Below are 17,858 nucleotides of genomic sequence, written 5' to 3' on the forward strand. Positions count from 1 at the left end.
AGCCAAGGTGTTTGACATGCTGTTCGACGGGAACAACCTGTTTGGGAAAACGGTGGATGAGTCCCTCCAAGCCATCAAGGCAGACACGGAGACAGCTAGGGCCCTAGGCGTTCTCCGGCAACGAAGGCCATCCTTTCGGAGCACCGGAGCTAAGCAGGGTGCCTCCAAGGGATTTGGCGGTGGCTCCTCTACGTACCGCCAAGCGGCCCGCTCCTCGTCACAGGAAGCCTATAGAGGTCAAGGCAAGTCGGGTGGGCCCCACCGTCGTCGCCGGGGAGGCCAAGACGGCAAGGCGTCCTCCAAGCAAGATTAAACCAACAGCGGTGTCAGTCCCCCACCGAAGCACCCCGGTGGGAGGCCGGCTGGCGAAGTTCGTCAGCGTGTGGGAGTCCATCTCCACTGACCGTTGGGTGCTGGACGCCCTGGCCCAGGGGCACACCCTTGAATTTCTAAAAAAGTGCCCCCGCATTCCACCCGTGGTCAGGAAGGACAATCAGGTCCCTCAACTGCTATTGGAGGTAAGGGTGTTGCTCAAAAAAGGTGCCATCGAGCTCGTCCCAAAGAGGCTCCGGGGCTCCGGAGTATACTCAAGGTACTTCCTAGTGGAAAAAAAGACAGGAGGATGGCGCCCCATCCTGGACCTGCGACGACTGAACAAGTGCATCAAGGCACAGAAGTTCTGGATGGTCACCATCCAGCACGTGCTGGGACAGCTGGAGGAGGGCGATTTCCTGTCGTCGTTGGATTTGGAGGATGCGTACTTCCACATCCCCATTCTGAAAGGACACTGCAAGTTCCTCAGGTTTGTGGTCCAAGGACGGCACTGCCAGTTCAAGGCCCTCCCGTTCGGATTGAAGTCGGCACCCAGGGTGTTCACCAAGTGCCTCGCACCGGTGGCGGCTTGGCTGCGCCTGCAGGGGATCCACGTCTACCCCTACCTGGACAACTGGCTCATCCGAGCAAGGACAAGGGAGCTCGCCGTGGATCACACAGCAAAGACCGTCCAGCTGCTCACGGACCTGGGATTCTCCATCAACTTTCCCAAATCCCACCTGGTCCCGTCGCAAGTCGCACTGTTTCTGGGAGCCAAGCTCGACACAGCGGCACGTCTGTCCTCACCGTCGGAGGAAAGGACGAAGGCCATCCTGGGCAAGGTGCAGCGTCTGCTGGCCACAGACGTGGCCAAGGTGAGGTCCATCAAGTCCCTCCTCGGGATGATGTCCTCCTTCATATTTCTCGTGCGCCTGTGCAGGCTTCGGATGCGCCCTCTGCAAGAGTTCCTCGAATCCCGCTGGATCCAAGCGACGGGCAGCTTCGAGGACAGGATCCCGCTCGACGAGACCTTCCGACGAGCGATCCGGTGGTGGGGCACCCGTGCTCATCTGACGGTGGGCACAGACTTTCAGACCCCGTCCCACCAGATAACGGTGACAACGGATGCCTCCCTGGAAGGGTGGGGATCACACACCGGAGAACTTCACGCAAGAGGCCTTTGGCTCCCGGAGGAGAAGACGCTCGCCATCAACATCCTGGAGCTCTGTGCAGTGTTCTGGGCCCTCAGGTCCTTTCTCCCGTCCCTCAAGGGCAAGGTGGTGAGAATCTTCACCGACAACACCACCACGATGTTCTACATCCGGAAGCAGGGAGGAACCAGATCCCCAGCCCTCTCCAAGGAAGCCCAGGATCTGTGGCATTGGGCCGTCGCCCAAGGGATGTTTCTGGTGCCCTTTCATCTGGCAGGGATAAAGAACACCATCGCCGACTCACTCAGCAGGGAGCTGCGCTCGTGCCACGAGTGGGAACTACGTCAGGATCAAGTGGATAGACTCTTCCGACGATGGGGAAAACCGCAGATCGACCTGTTCGCGACGGCGATGAACTCCAAGTGCCAGAGGTTCGCCAGCAGGTTTCTCCAGCCGAGGAGCATGGGCGATGCTTTCTCGTTCCCCTGGGACGGCCTGTTCCTATATGCGTTCCCTCCGTTGTCGTTGCTGCTCCGACTCATCAACCAGCTCAAGAGGTCCCGGTGCAGGATTATCCTAGTCGCACCGGCGTGGCCGAGGCAGATCTGGTTCCCAGACCTTCTGCACTTGTCAGCGTCCCCACCAGTCAAGCTGCCAACGGACGCAGATCTTCTCTCCAGAGAAGGAGGCGCCATACTTCATCATGACCCGGAGTTGCTGAACTTGCAGGCCTGGCTCCTGCAGCACTAGAGTTTGGAGGGTACGATATCCCGGCTGACTGCGGAGAGGTCCTTGCAAAAGCCAGGGTGTCCTCAACTCTCAAGTGCTACGGACATAAGTGGAAGAGGTTCTCTGTCTGGTGCCGTGCACAGAAGATTAACCCTCTACGGATTACGGCCCCTCAAGTGCTGCCGTACCTACTGTCACTGGCCAAGGCTGGACTGGCTCACGCCTCCATCAAGATACATCTGGCTGCGATCTCCCGATTCACCAGAACCACAGGACGGTCGTCCTTGTGGTCCCATCGCCTGGTGAAGGAATTTATGAAGGGACTGTTCCGATCGTTCCCGCCAGTGAAGGCCCCTGCCCCATCGTGGGAACTCAACGTGGTGCTGACCAGGCTCATGGGGGTGCCATTTGAGGCCCTGCATTCGGCACCGTTGAAATTCCTGTCGTGGAAGACTGTGTTTCTTGTGGCCATCACCTACGCACGGCGAGTGGGAGAGATCCAGGCCCTATCCTGCAAGCCTCCATACTTTTCACGACACGAGGGTGGTGCTGAGGACGCACCCCTCTTTTATGCCCAAGGTGCCATCGGACTTCCACCTCAACGAGCCCTTGGTGTTACCTGTTTTCTTCCCGTCGCCTTTGTCACCGGCCGAGAGGACTTTGCACTCTCTGGATGTGGCTAGAGCGCTAAAGTTCTACGTGGACCGCACGAAGAGTTTTCGGAAGACATCACAGCTTTTTGTGAACTTTGGACCTGTGAACCAAGGGAAGGCTTTCTCGAAGGCTTCCATTTCCAGATGGCTCTCCGGCTGCATCACGCACTGTCATCGGTTGGCTAACCGACCATTGCCTGGCCTTCCGAGAGCCCATTCGACCAGAGCTATCGCTGCTACCACTGCGTTCTTGTCTGGTGTGCCCCTGCTGGACATCTGCAGGGCTGCTACGTGGAGGTCGACGCACACCTTCACGAGATTCTACTGCGTCGACCGGGATTCCAGGGAAGAGTCCAGGGTCGGCCAAGCAGTGCTATGCAACCTGTTCGCCTGTTTGCCTAAGGTGAGCCTGGTGAGGAGGTAAGAACTGCTTAATGTTGAGTTTTGATGTAATGCTTAATGTTGAGCCTTTTTTCCACCTCCCGTTGGTTGTTCATGTGTGTACTGCTATGTATTCTTATATTCATGAGCATGTGAATCCATGCCAGACCCCATGCTGGAGAAGGAACAAGTTACTTACCTGTAACTGTTGTTCTCCAGCATGGGTCTGGCATGGATTCACATGCAAACCCTCCCTCCTACCCCTCTACGGCTCTTCACTTGGTCATACTGCCACTTTGCGTGCTACCAAATCTGAAGATGGCTGCCAGAGGCGGGGCTTAGGGAGAGGGCAGTCATTGGCTGGGGGCAGTATGACCCAGAGACCAGTGATTGGTTACTACTAAGAAAGACAGAGCAGAAAAGAAACTGATACTGATTTTTTCTTTACCGAGGATTCCCGGCCTGACGACGGGGAATATTCATGAGCATGTGAATCCATGCCAGACCCATGCTGGAGAACATCAGTTACAGGTAAGTAACTTGTTCCTTCTCTTTGGTCTCTCTGTATCTCTCTCCATTTCTCTCTTTTTGCAATTATATCCCTCAGTCTCCTCCGCACTCCCTCTCTCTCGCACTTTCCCTGCCTCCCTCTTACTTTCTCGTCCTCTCGTAGTCTCTTTCTCACTCTCTCTTGCATTCTTCCACTCTGTATCGCTCTCTCATTCTCCTCTCTCCCCCTCTGACACTCCCCCTTCTCTCTCTGTCTCTAAATCTCTCTCACCCCCCTCTCTTACACACACAGCCCCCCCTTTCTCTCATTCCCACAGTGTTTCTGTCTGTCCTTGTTCTTTTTACTTCTACTGTTCATCCGAAGGTGCTCACTTTTCTATGCCGCTATCTCTTCTACTCGCTGCAGTCTCGGCCGCTCTTCCTTTCTCCGGTAAACGCTCACAAGCGTACATTTTTGATCATGTCTGCCTCTTTATTTCATGTTCCCTTGCACATGCTTCCTTGCTGCCTGTGCTGGAGGCCAACGATTGATGTATAAAAGATAGGATGCATGTCACCAGCCCAGGTGCAGTGCACCCGTCCTCATAGAGAATGAACAGAGAGCATAGCGCGCCGACACCAATGCTTGCAACCCTGGAATACATGAGGGGCCCTGAGCAGCAGCAGCTACTCTAGTGTTCTTCTAGAAATGGGTCAAAATGAAAGGCATTTCTTAAGCATTGACTGAGCAGGCCAACTGCTTCCAAAAGCATGTAATGCATGAAGTCAACCCATGACTCTTCCAGTTACTCCCCTCCACAACTTCCTCAGACCGTCTCTCGAGCACGCCCCATTGTAAGAAGCTCACTGCTTCCTGTCAAATCTGATTTCTTATCTATTGTACATTCTTTTGTGATCAAAAGAGCATTGTTCCTTCTTGTATATAAATAATTACATCATTTTTTTTCAAATATATTTTTATTGGCATTTGGTAAACATTTTCAAACCAGAACCGCCCCCCATACGCTCCCCCCTTTTTTGAGGAACCACTCGCCAGTTTCGTTTCTTTTAAGGTATACTGTCCTTTCTCCGTTCATTTCCCCTCATTACCAGTATGTCAACCCAATACATCATTTTTAATAAACGGCCTTATTTACTAAGCCATAGGTAAGTGTAGGGCCTGACTAATGTAAATGAGCCACATCAACAGCCAGTGGACATGTTCTAGGCCGTTTACTGCATGCTTGGAGACTAACTGAACTGCTTGAGGAAGAGAAATGCTTACCACTGCCTGGGAACTGTTACTTAAACATTCCAACTGCTAGATCAGTGCTTGAGGAATGCTAATCAGATCAATCATTTTCCGTTGCATGTGGCGCTCTGCTCGGCTTCGGGAATGCTTTCCTCTGCTGGCCTGGAAACCGGCCACACACATCAGATGCAAATCGGTGCTCTGATTTTTTTGCTCATTTTCATGGGTTTCTCGTGATCCAGGAAATCGGTATTAAGGCCGCAAAAGTGTTTCCAAGTGTTGGGCATTTCCATCTCCTGGTTCCGACTCTCTTGACCTCAGAGGCAGGCACAGAAGGGTATTTTGATTTTGATTATTTATACCGTGCTCCAAAACAGACTTAACTGTATCCAGGCGCAGATGATCAGCACACCTGTATTCCAGGTGCCACAGAACAACTATCATGGTAGCCAAGATTACGATGACAGAACATACCAGGCTGTTCTAACGCTATTTTAACGGGCTTTTCTGCATTGAGCTTCCATTACTTCATTTTGATTTGCACTCATCTCACCTCAAAGTTCGACAGCAGGTCAAACGTCATGATTAGAATGGATGAATTCCGCAGGGGTGGGGGGCTGCTTCCGCCAATCAGAGTTCAAATTGAAAGCAGCATCTTTCAGCCAATGATGTCCCTTTCTGTATGATTTATAGCTCTTGTTTCAATGAGAAAGAACACATATATGCTAAACTCTTTTTGACTTCTTTCCATTTGTGTGGTACGGTCTCCACCAATGCGTATTCGGCGTTATGCATTCCTCTCGCAGTCTGTGGCTCGGCCATTAACATTCAGTATGACCTGTGATTATTGCAGGTACTCCATTGATAGAAGCAGCGACCCGGGAAGATTCTTCTATGTTGACATTACAACCGGAGCTCTGATGACCGCACGGCCCCTAGATCGCGAGGAAGCCTCCTGGCACAACATCACCATCCTGGCCATGGAAATGAGTAAGTGGAACAGAAAGATGCACACACTCAGATAAATGGACAATTTGGCATATATATGTGTATACCTTTTCATTATTTGTTAATCCGTGGTGTGGGGCTTGTCAGTGCTTTAAGTGGGCTGGGGCAAGCCGCGGCCGAGCCCTGGCAGTCTCCATAAAGTGGAGCTGAGCCGGGGCCGCCCCGGTCCCACAAAGCAACGGTGGGACATTATCCTGCGACGGCCGCAGCCACGACAGGAGATGAGACTGCTGCCTGCCGCCATGATCAAGTCAGGCAGGCTGCTGGCTGGAAGAAGTGGCAGCCACAGCATTGCTCAAAGTTTGCGCAATGCTGTGGCTGGCTGGTACTTCAGTCAATCAGCTGCTGGAGGCACACAGCTCCCTCCCAACTGTAACTTCCTCTCGTTTACCTTGCAGGGCAGGAGAGGAAGTTGCAGTGCTAGGCAAACCTAGGCGCACGGTGGTGTAATCTGCTCAGATCACCGAGCTCCCAATTTCGCTGACGCACAAAGACGCCTCAGGCTCAGTGATCTAATGTGCTCGAGCTGTCTTTTTCTGTCGTGATGTGTAGTGTGTTTTCACAATATATACCGGATGCCCTAGGGGCTTCTCCGACTGCCTTGTGCAACATTTTACCTCTAAGTAAAGGTTGAAACACGTACAGCATGTGTTCAAGGGGGCACCTTGCCAGCTGTAGGAAGCAGAGCATTGTTTAGCTCCTATCCAAGCTAAACACAAAGATGTCATCCATCCAGATGAGCTGGAAGAAGAAGAAGAAGAAGAAGAAGAAGAAGAAGAAGAAGAAGAAGAAGAAGAAGAAGAAGAAGAAGAAGAAGAAGAAGAAGAAGAAGAAGAAGAAGAAGAAGAAGAAGAAGAAGAAGAAGAAGAAAGTAAGGCAAAACACCTCTTGATGAAGAGTATGTTGACGATCCACCACATTAACCTATGGACCTTCTGAAGATATAACGTCTCCAATAAGGACTTTTCCCTCAGAGGATCAATAGGGGTATAAAGGCCTCCCAAAGAGGCTTCAAGCTATGTTGGCTGTATAGACCTGAGGAGACAGAGGAGGAGATTGACTTCATAGAGGACAATTTGGAGCAGCCTAAATCAGTTGTCCATCACCTCCCACTGCTGATTTCCACAGAAGCATCTCTCCTCATCGCTATTAAAGCCAGCCTTGACAGCGGCACTCAATATCGGACTGAAAAATATATACGGCTGCTGCGGCTGCTCCTGGAAACATTTAGGGCCACCCCACACCAGATTCACTGGTATTTACCACGGCAAGAAAGAGGTGCACTGCACCCCTTTCTTTTTTGAAGCAACTCCCTAAAAAGAAGTCAAGAAATGATTTAGTTTTGCCCATAAGATGGGTGATGAATGCCACGGCATTGAAATACCACTACAATAGAGCACACTCGGATAGCCTGAGTGCGCTCCTCAAAGACATGCCGGTTGGCCTGTGGAAAAGGGTGCTAGAGATAGGCCCGGGGGGACATCGTTCCACTGATCCCCTTATTAAGAACCTTCCCAGTTCAGCAGAAACAGCAGCATTTCAGACCGCAGGAGGCAGTGGTTCCCAAAAGGCATACATGGCTAAATGGTACATGCGTTTGACCAGAGACACAAGCCACCCTTATCGATAAGTCTCTTAATTATTCTTTTATTTTTGGGAAAGCTATGAACGACACCTTAGAGAAAGCAAATTAAGAACATGGCATGTTAAAGACATTGGGTCCGATTTCTGATAGGTTGTACCAACTGCACTGGCCGCCTTCAGTTCATCGTCCTTTTCCTGCGCAACACGGTTACAATTTTCATTCGTCACAATTCTCCCAACCAACTTATGGAGGCTGGGGTTACTCCACTGCGGGGGACCAGTCAGTCTCCTACTTATCTCCAAACAGATCCCAGTTTCAAACTACGGGGGGCCAGTCATTCTCCTACTTATCTCCAAACAGATCCCAGTTTCAAGGTTTTCTTGCATTTTTAAACGCAGCAAAATGGAAGGGGTTTGATAACAAACCCTAGTGCTCCAACTGCAAGGATGTCAGGCTATACCACACTGTGTGCAACTTGCATGAGGACGTCCTCAGCTTTGAGAGCTGTCTGTCTTGGGTCCATACATATTTGTATAAAACACCCTTTGCCTTTTAAGACAACGGCAGTTTTCTGGAGCAAAAAGCATGCTTTTTGGCTAATTTGCATACCCACAGTGCATGCACGGTGGCTTTGAAGTCGAGGTGGGCATCCAGTGATGGCTATTTTGTGATGCTGCAGCATGTGTGGCTTTGCTGTGTTGGCCTATTCTACTCTAACATTTCAGGTCAAAGGATGTTTTAATGCTTTTTTTAAACCCACCATAACATTGATGGTGTTTGATGTATATATTATATGTGTGTGTGAGAGAATATACAGCCACTCACATAATATATATATATATATATATATATATATATATAACATACGTAAGCCCAATCCTTTTATTGCACAACATCATGTAAATGCAAGTAACCATCAAATACAATGCAGTATAGAAATACAACATTGCATCACCATATCCCAAAATACAGAAAAAAGATTCTAATTACTTAAAACCAACAATATGTCACCGAATTGAACCCATGCCATACATCTTAATAACACACCACCTTACATGTTACGATCCTAGGAAGTACACGTTGTACACAATGACACTTTTTTGTTCGAGCCTGGATGCCCTGATTATGATATGCCAGTATCATAACTGCAACTGGTAAGTGGTATTGACTGCTGTAAGTAAAATAATTCCCATTACAGAAGGACAAAGCCACAACTTCAAGTGATTACTTTATCGTAGGTGGTGAAATGACAGCTGTTGGTAAGTGCATTACCTCCGGTCGTAATTCCATTGCCACTGATAACCGCTATCACATCTAACATGATATCTAAAAATTGTGCAAATTACCACCAGGAATAAGACTGGCTGGGAACTTATTTTAAGCAAGGTCAAAATCAAAACCCACTCCTACTCAACCAAATGTAGCTCAGGTGGGGTCCCTGAAGACAGCTAAGTTCTGTAGAATTGATATATAGCATTGCTGACAGCATTTCTTTTGCCAACAGCGGTTCATTTTTCACCGTAGAGATAGTTATTTGGCCAAAAAATCAAACATATTTTGAACGTCCCTCATCAAGACCCCCCTGGCAACCTCCTTGATGGTAACTGTGAGGGTTGGCTGTTAGGCCTCTTAGCGAAGAGCCGACTTTTAAACCGTGACCATTTTAGGTTAGAATCTGGCCCTCCCAGGTTCCTCCAATCTACATGTGGATGGAGATGTAGGCTCATGCAGTAGAAGACGATCGGATTAGTTTAGAGCTATCAGACCGGCCTTTGCCGAGTTCGGTTTGAGACACTTGTTGGACTCCCCAATTCAGATCAAAAAGCATGACCTGCAAGATTGAAGATAAGATATTGGGAGTAGAGGCATCAGGTGTTACTTGTGTAGGCTTCCCAAAACCCACAGCTACTGCTGATGCAAAGAGTAGCAATAAATGACGGGTCGGGAGCCCTACCTCGACACAAAGCTCAACCCTGAAATGTGAATGCTGCATATGTGGTCCCGCATAGACTCACTTCCTCTTGCAGCGGTGGTGGGTAACTGGAAGGGCCATGATGTATGTGAGTGTCAGTGCACCTGTGGGAAATTGATCGAAAGCGCCCCTCATTCTCTGTTCTTTGCCCAAACTAGGCTATCCATAGGCTTAAATGTGTGAAGCCTCTACTTTGGGAAGCAGCCTGAGACACCTTCAAGAGGTTCCTGTCTGGCCCCACGTTGCAGCCAGCCAGATGGTTGCATATGCTGTGACCAAGCTCATGCGCGGAGCGTGGGCACTCAGAACATGTCAGGTGGTGCACCAGGAGGACGCTTAGAATATAACCAGGATACAACTCTAAGTACGAACCTGAAAATACAGCTGCTAGAGACGGAGAGGGTTTAGGACGTTGGTTGATGAATTAAAGCTTAATAATGATTAGAACAGTGCACGGCAGCCATTTTATCGAATTGCTTTGACCGTTTTTGTTGTATTTTTATCTTCATTATATTGTTTGTCATATCATTTGGATGGTAATTAAATACGCTTATTTTTAACTCAAAAATCAGATTCATATGTGTTTCCTTTCTTTTACGACATGTGGTAATTATCACCTCGGTATATACCACCAGAAGATATGCAATTTCAGAAGGAGTAATTTTTTGTATTTTTTTTATTTATTTGCTTTAATTGTGTTGCAATTTTTACCAAAAGATTGAAAAGTGTACAACCCTGAGTTAACACTCTCAAGATGACGCCCATTAAGTCCTTATTTCCTCTGATCACTCTATGCGTTGTTTCTTTATGAGAGGCCGAGTTTCTTTATAAAAAGAGCGACTGCTGTCGTCCAATTCGTTTTTTCACCGTCCATAAGCAGTGTCCACCAAGATTCTTCATCCTGTGTGCTTGGGGTTTTCATAAGGAGTAATGAATAACTGAACCACTGCTGGCATTACCAACAAAGTTGTGATCACTGTGGAATATTTATTTAGCACTGGTGGTATTTTAAACATAAGAAACCCCCCATATCTTTTGGTTCCACCGTTCGTAAACTGGCTAACAGAGCACGCGACAACCCAAAAAAAAAGTCACAACATTTCTGTGTGGAGAGGGCAATTGTAAACTACATTTATTTAACATAATGGGTCTCATTATAAGTCTGGCGCTCCCGTAATGAAGGGGGCCGGTACGGGACCGGCCCCCTTCATTCCGTAAGCGCCGATTACGAGCTTCCCACCGCGGGACCCGGATTGCACGCCTGGTAAAACCAGGTGTGCTTTCCGGGTCCTGCGAGGGGAAGAGGGAGGCAATAACGGGCCAGATGTAATCTGCCCGTTATTACCTCCCTCCCCATTCCCATTGAGCCCTATGGGGGCTCAAATGGGAATGGGGAATGGTTCCTGCAAGGAGGAATTACCGGGTCCTCCTATGTCGGAGTAACCCAGTAAGTCCCCATTGCAGGAACCCGGTAATGGAGCCCGGAACGGAGGCAGCCATAGAGCTAATAGCTCCATGGCTACCTCCATTCTCGTAATGAGGCCCAATGTTTTTTTTTAGTTCCATCGAAATATTCCACATAAAACTTAAAATTATAAATACATGTCAGTAATCACATACAATGTTAGCTCCTTATTTCTAAAGAAATACATTTTAAAATGAGTGCATTTTGAAATACTTTTCTTCTAAATTCCAGAGGGGGGACTGTTTTAAATTCCCATCACCGGGGGGTGGGGGGGAGTCCTTATTTTTATATTTATTCAGCTCTAAGCCAGAAATGGCCCCTGAAAAGCCCAGTACTTCCGGTAATTCCCATCTGTAGCTGCAGTAGAGAAATTGTCCTTGAAGTACGTAGTTCAGATAACAACTGTCATTGCAAGAAAAAAACAGCAAAAACAGATGAGCTCAGACACCCTGTACAAGATTTGTACGATGCAATAATTTTCTGCTCCGAGGTAAATATCCCCTGGAAGAAAATCCATACCCCAGACCAGCTGTGAAGAATGGACATATAGCTACTGTGTCTGAATAGTAAGTGCTGTTGATTTGCCATCACATAAATAAAACCCTAGATTAAAATGTGTAAAGGATTTGCAAGAAGACCAGCCTCCCCGCCCGGCAAGAACAGTGTGGCCAGATCGCAGTCTGATACTGCGGCCATTTTTCATTCGCCGCTCTATGGCGAGATGACAGGGCAATCTTCTTTCCGATGAAGTTGCATCTGACTTTGATTTCTCTTGCAGACAATCCCACCCAGATTGGAACGGTCCCTGTTACAGTCAAGGTCCTGGACGTCAACGACAATGCCCCGGAGTTTACCCGCTTCTACGAAACCTATGTCTGCGAAAATGCGAAATCCGGACAGGTGAGAACTGTCCGCAGAGGTTCCTCGCCCTCGAGTGTTATATTCCGCATCATGAGACGTCGCAGTTTGCCAGTGGTATAGTTTCACACAAAAAAATATTATTTCTAAAAATGTATTCATTTGGGTGTTTTGTTTAACACAGACATGTCACCTACGGGCCAATTTGTAGAGCTAAACCAGTGCTTAATTTGTGGGGGTGTTTGCAGGGCTCAGCCCCAGCACTTATTTCCGAGTACTGGCATTTACTGTCTCAGACTCAGATTGATTATGAAGTAATGGTAGCCAGGGCATCCATAAACCCCAATGAGCAGGTGCGAGCTGTAGTTTAACCCCCAAATGTGTTGAGACTGTGGGGAGCAGCTGTGGGTGGTGGCAGCAATGGTGAGGTGCAGTGTCACAAGTGAGATATTTGGGCCCTGGCACTTATTTTCTTAGAAATTAAGCACTGGCTAAAATTGTCTATTGTTTGTACAGTAGAATAGGCCATTTCAGATAACAAGCCACACATGTCAGAACGCCACCTACTAGCCAGCCAACCTTGGGTGTTCGCCTTAAATTCATAAACTAAATAAATTTGTTTCATGGGGCAGAACTATTTTCTACCTAGCTTTATCAGCCAAGGAACGACAGCTCTCAAGGGCGCCTTGAATATGTACTCTTAACATCCATACTGGGGGTCACCAGCTAGCTATAGTTGACCTCCTTGGCGATGGAGCAAACAGGACAAACAAATGGAGTGGGTACGAGGTGAAGAGGTAGACGGCCAATGATTGTATAAGTAGGGGTGCAGGTGTAATGGAGGGCAGCTGATCAAACGGTGTGCTCATCTGGAAAGAGGGAACATTAGGCACTCTCTAGTAACAGGCCAGTTTCTCTCATGGCCATTTGTTTTTTGCCTTAAAGGGAAGTAATGGAAACAGTGGACGCATGGTTGTGTGATGGCCCTGAGATGTGCTTAGACAGCCCATGAAGTGTGGAGGCCAGAACGTTCAGGTAGAACTTTTTAGGTGACCCCTTGCAAACTCCCGAGATATAATCTGGGGCTGCCAAGCCCCATTGTCAAACGTAGCAGAGACAAGGATTGGCTGTGCAAGAAGGTGAATGCAGGTAGACGCTACAGGAGAGAGGGAATGGGCAAGACTAACGGAATACCACCCTCTGAGAACCATGTGTGCCAGGCATCTTCTTGAGGGGGAATTCATGCCAAATAATACAACATTTAACACGGTGGACAGTAATATCTTCTTCATAACTATGAACGTTGCACAAGCTGTCTGACGGCACAGCAAGGATGTGCATTACTGCATTCTATCATTATTATTATTATTGGGGTATTTATTGAGTGCAGACCTAGCTTCGGGAAGCAACATGGCACTTTACAATCATGGGGGAAGGGCATGGTTGGGGAGCAGAGGACCAAAGGACTGTATGTCTAAAACAGGGGAGGAGTCTAGCAAAGCTCCATTATGACTAGGCCGAGTAATGACAACCTCCATTATAGACATAATTGAGTGCTGTGGCGGGGCTTCGTGCCTGCACTGCAGCACTTTGAAGGGGGCTCCTATATCTCAACAGGGGAGAACAATGCACTGACGAGAACCAGTAGGTAACTTAATGATATAAAGGCCAGATGTATGTTTGTCTGATGCCATCATGCGCAGTAGAGGCTGCCCGAACGCTCAGACTGCTCTGTTGCCTTAAGATATACAGTGGGCCAATTCGCATAGCTACGCCGATTGTCACCGCTAGAGGGCGCTGTAGGCTTAGGATCCATAGCAGCCCTACTGTGTTCATGAAAACCTGCACTGTGACCCGTGTACACAGGCATGTACACTCATTTTAGTAATAAAATTAAAAGACAAGATTCCATTTATGCTGACTTATTAACAGAATGCGCCCTTGATTAAAAATAATACCCTCAATGGTGATTTCTTACCAAAGAAACCTATCATTTTTGAGGCTATGATTTTCATTCTATATTTTTGCAACCATTAAAATAACCACCTCCCTGGTTGCCTACCTATTGCTTGTTTCTCCCTTTTCCGTCCTACAGGGGACATTTAAACATACTACCCCCCACATTGTGTAATTCAAAATTTAGAAAACACAAAGCACATGTTCTGCCGTCTGGTTGTACTGTTAATCCCCCAAATATTGAAACAGTGACTGTAGATCACGTTGGAGGTTACTGTGCCTTTAAGCAGAGCCAAGAACACAGTGCAGGAAGAGGGAGGAGGAGAAAGGGGCGGAGCCGTAGTAACGGCAGTTAGAAGTTATAAGAGAGAGAAGGAGGTAATAAAGGGAAGGAACTCCCTAAAACCAGGTGTCGCATCCTTCACTTGCATCAGTGTTCAACAACTGGCGACAAGGTTTTTGACTCCCGGGATCTGCCGTACAAGAAGACCATAAGTTACTCGTTTGAAACGATTATTGTGGGTTAATAAAGTATTTTCCCATTAGCAGAAAATGGTACAAAACAAACAAAAGGCAAGCAACAACGGGCTGAATTATGCATTAAAGCACGTGCTGCTGCACAAGTTACAATGTCATGCACAGGAAATCACAAGAATCCCCCTGATTGCTGCTCTATAGGTATAGCTTATACCAGATGTTAAAGGCCCCGAGGCAAGGGCCTCTAACACAGTGTCTAGGACGTTAACACCTGCCACTGGCCTCTGCAACAGGCTTTAGGCCAATTAGCACCAAGTATAAATGTCTGGGTGATTTTTATATTTTATTGAGGGCAAGGGATTAAAGAGCTGTACGTCACAACAGACGTGTTGCCCTCACTAAGACATGCATTAGCAAAGCTAACAGTTTTGGGTTGAAATGATATAGACATTTGCCAGGCACTGCCATGATGGTACTACCTGGCCATAGGATGGCAACATGATTTGAGTACCTGGCAAATGCCTACTTATTGCCTGTAAAAGAGCAGAAACTGTTGGTTCAGCCATGCTTGTTTTTACCAGGACCTCAATTCATTAAAATATGCGAGGACACACATTAGAAATCAAGTGGCTGACACACACTTAGTGAAGACATTTGTATTATGCCAGGATATGATCTACAGCTGCAATCCAGCCATTACCCTTCAGATGGCTGCTTAGAAATGACAATGGCAGCCAGATAAAAGCCAATCGTGTAATGTTAATGCGCAATTGAGCTAGCTCAGAAAGATCTCACGAGGGTGTGTTTTAGGTGGAGAGGGGCCGGTAGTGGGTGGGAATTGCCATAGGGATTAGCAAGGCTACAGTTAATCAATGGGTGAGTAAAAATACCAAACAACAGCCACATGCCGTGTGCCCATCCTCACATCCGTCTTCCGCCTAGTGGCAGGCCTATGGTAATAGCTTTGGCTTTATAGGTAGCGCAAAAGCACTGTCTAATACCAAAATATTTTTTTAAAACATGGCCTCCATAGAAAATGGGAGAGCCCTTACAGATGAAGGTGCCCCCTTTCTATTTTCATCTCAGCTGAGATGGCGCATGGACCAGAGAAGCTTGCTAGGGATGGAACCGCTTGTGTAGCACTGTAGCCTCTTCTGCCACCACCATCGGGGCACAGGCAAGTAAGGAAAACAGATAGGATGTGTGGCAGCCCCCAAAGGTGGTGCGGAACTCAAAAGCAATACCAGTGGTTATTGCCCAGGTTCTGGCCAACCCAAATAGACAGTGCTGCTTCTTCTGGTTCTATCATAGAATAAGGCAGAGTCCTGACCGGTGATCTGCATCGCCACCTAGTGGCCCTTTCTTTCCATTGCAATAACATTATCCTTTCCCGCAGTAAAACAAGGCCGAGTCTCTATCAATACTGTAAGGTGACAAGATGGGCAGATTTGTGTGGTACTTTGTAAGTTGGGGGAGGGGTTAGCAGGGCCGGCCTTAAGGGCAGCAGCGCCCTGGACGAATTGGCGCTCGCCCTCAGCGCCCCCTGGTTAACAGGGGGCGGGGCGGAAGGGGGCGGGGCAAGGAGGGGCCACTTTCTTTTTTTTTTTTAACCTCCTCGTTTTAGCACCCCATTGCCATTGAATGAGCCCGCCGCTGCGGGTTCATTCAATGGCAATGAGGCGCCTGCCACACCTTCTGCCACCATACCAGCTCGGGGGAGCCCTTGAAAGACTCCCCGGAGCTGGCGTGGTGTGGGGCTAATGGTGCCTTTTCTTGTGAAAAGTGCCCGCGGCAGAGGGGCGCATTTAAATGCACCCCCCTGCCGCGGGCACAATTTACAGCAAAAGGCCACCTGCTGCGCCTTCTCCCACAACGCCAGCTCGGGAGACCCCTTTAAAGACTCCTCCGAGCTGGCGTGGCGGGGGCAAAAGGCGCCCTGGGGGGCGTGGTGCCCCGGGCGGTCGCCCGGCTCGCCCCCCCTAAGGCCGGCTCTGGGGGTTAGCATGCCATCTGATACAGGCACATGAGGGCTGGACAGGGAATTAGGAAGGAGAGAGAAATGTATGAATAATTGGATGGATGTGAGAGCAATCTAAACCTAGAACGTTCACGTTTTGTTGCCGATCACCTTCTAGACTATTCTTAATCCATCTTCTTGGCCGACAGTTAACCCTAAATTGTACCTGAACAAGGTCCAAGCTGGAAAAGGTTTTTGGTGGACGATATGTAAGGGGCAGGCACTAGCCCTTCAGAAGCGCGTGCACAATTTTACACAAGAAAGGCCTTCTCCCCTTCGCTTGTGTCCCTGGTTTGTAGAGGCCAGCACAGCATGCAAGGGTCCGCTGGGTAGTGTCTGCTGTAAGCATGTTCGCTTCTGTCTGTCTGGTTGAACCTCTGTGTGCTCTCCCCTGCTTCTCCCAGATGATCCAGACCCTGACTGCAATAGACCAGGATGACCCCCAAGAAGGACAGCACTTCCACTACAGCTTGGCTCCAGAGGCCGCCAACAACCCCAACTTCACTCTGCGGGACAATCAAGGTAATCAGGGTGAACGCAGCTCGCCACAGGAATGCCGGCCTCAGCTGCGGGCCCTTACTATGTTCACTTTCTGTAATTGACTGTTTTCATAACTAATTGCAAATTACAACTTGCCCGAGGGGCAATAATGCATATCCAGTGATAATGCTGCTGTGAAAATGGCACCAGGTGCGACATTTCCCTAAAAATGCAGCCACCAGAAACTCAAACACTTTCCCCAAATACTCCAGGATTGGAGGTAATAATATATAACTATACCCCTCCTCGAATATTAGGGGAAAGAATTTTAGGGCTCAGGGAAGAAGAAGTCGCCTAAATGGAGAGGTTATCACAGCGACGTTATCCCATGGCACCCAATAAAGAAGGCACATCATTTCCTGAAGGTCAGGGCTGCAAAGTACTGTTCGATGCAGAGGCATCATGGACACATTAACGATTCAAAAGACTCTTCAGGGGTAAATGGACTTACACGTCACAAACAAGCATTGCTACTAGGGAAAGAGTTTGAATCCTGTGGCTGTGAACTGTGTTTGTCAACCAGACAGTATTGGTTCTTTTATCTACATTTATTCATTGCTGCAGTAAAGCCAGAATTAAGGGAATCTCAAGGGTCCAATACCAGTGGCCTTCACACACAAGGTCATAGAGATTTTATTGAGATATAATTCCCATTCATTGCTTCATGGGTGTTTCCTTCCCGATTTCTTTTTGTTGTGAATCTACTATTCCTGATATCAATGAAAAAGTCCTCTTTCTGCTGCATGAAAGCAATGCTATTATGAAGGTTAATAGTGGAGAGACGAGTTACAGGGTTCCTGCGTGTCTAGGCGCCTCCTTGAGAGTTTTAAGTTAGCACTTTGAGATATTTGTCTTTTCTCACTGTGAAATAGTTGACATAAATGTATAAAGGAATGTTAATGTACACTAGCAAATGCAGGTCATTACTGATTTCCTCTCAGCCAATTAATTTGCTCGTAAGGCAGTCAATAACTGTTGGTTACGGACTGCATTCAGAACATTCTGACTTCATG

The 17,858-nt window shown here is 48.1% G+C and overlaps 1 protein-coding gene across 3 annotated transcripts in view; it reads left to right on the plus strand.

The window, feature by feature from the left end:
* The window catches only part of CDH20 (cadherin 20), a 1,428,111-nt gene that overhangs the window by 1,378,229 nt on the left and 32,024 nt on the right, over positions 1 to 17,858 (plus strand). For all 3 annotated transcript variants that reach the window (XM_069613654.1, XM_069613653.1, XM_069613655.1), the window contains 3 exons: positions 5,821 to 5,957; positions 11,776 to 11,897; positions 16,710 to 16,827. In XM_069613654.1, coding sequence (XP_069469755.1) covers positions 5,821 to 5,957; positions 11,776 to 11,897; positions 16,710 to 16,827 — 377 coding nt within the window. The remainder of the gene's footprint in view (positions 1 to 5,820; positions 5,958 to 11,775; positions 11,898 to 16,709; positions 16,828 to 17,858) is intronic.

Source organism: Ambystoma mexicanum, chromosome 5p (assembly GCF_040938575.1).
Source record: "Ambystoma mexicanum isolate Mex_15411 chromosome 5p, UKY_AmexF1_1, whole genome shotgun sequence".
Lineage (NCBI taxonomy): Eukaryota > Metazoa > Chordata > Amphibia > Caudata > Ambystomatidae > Ambystoma > Ambystoma mexicanum.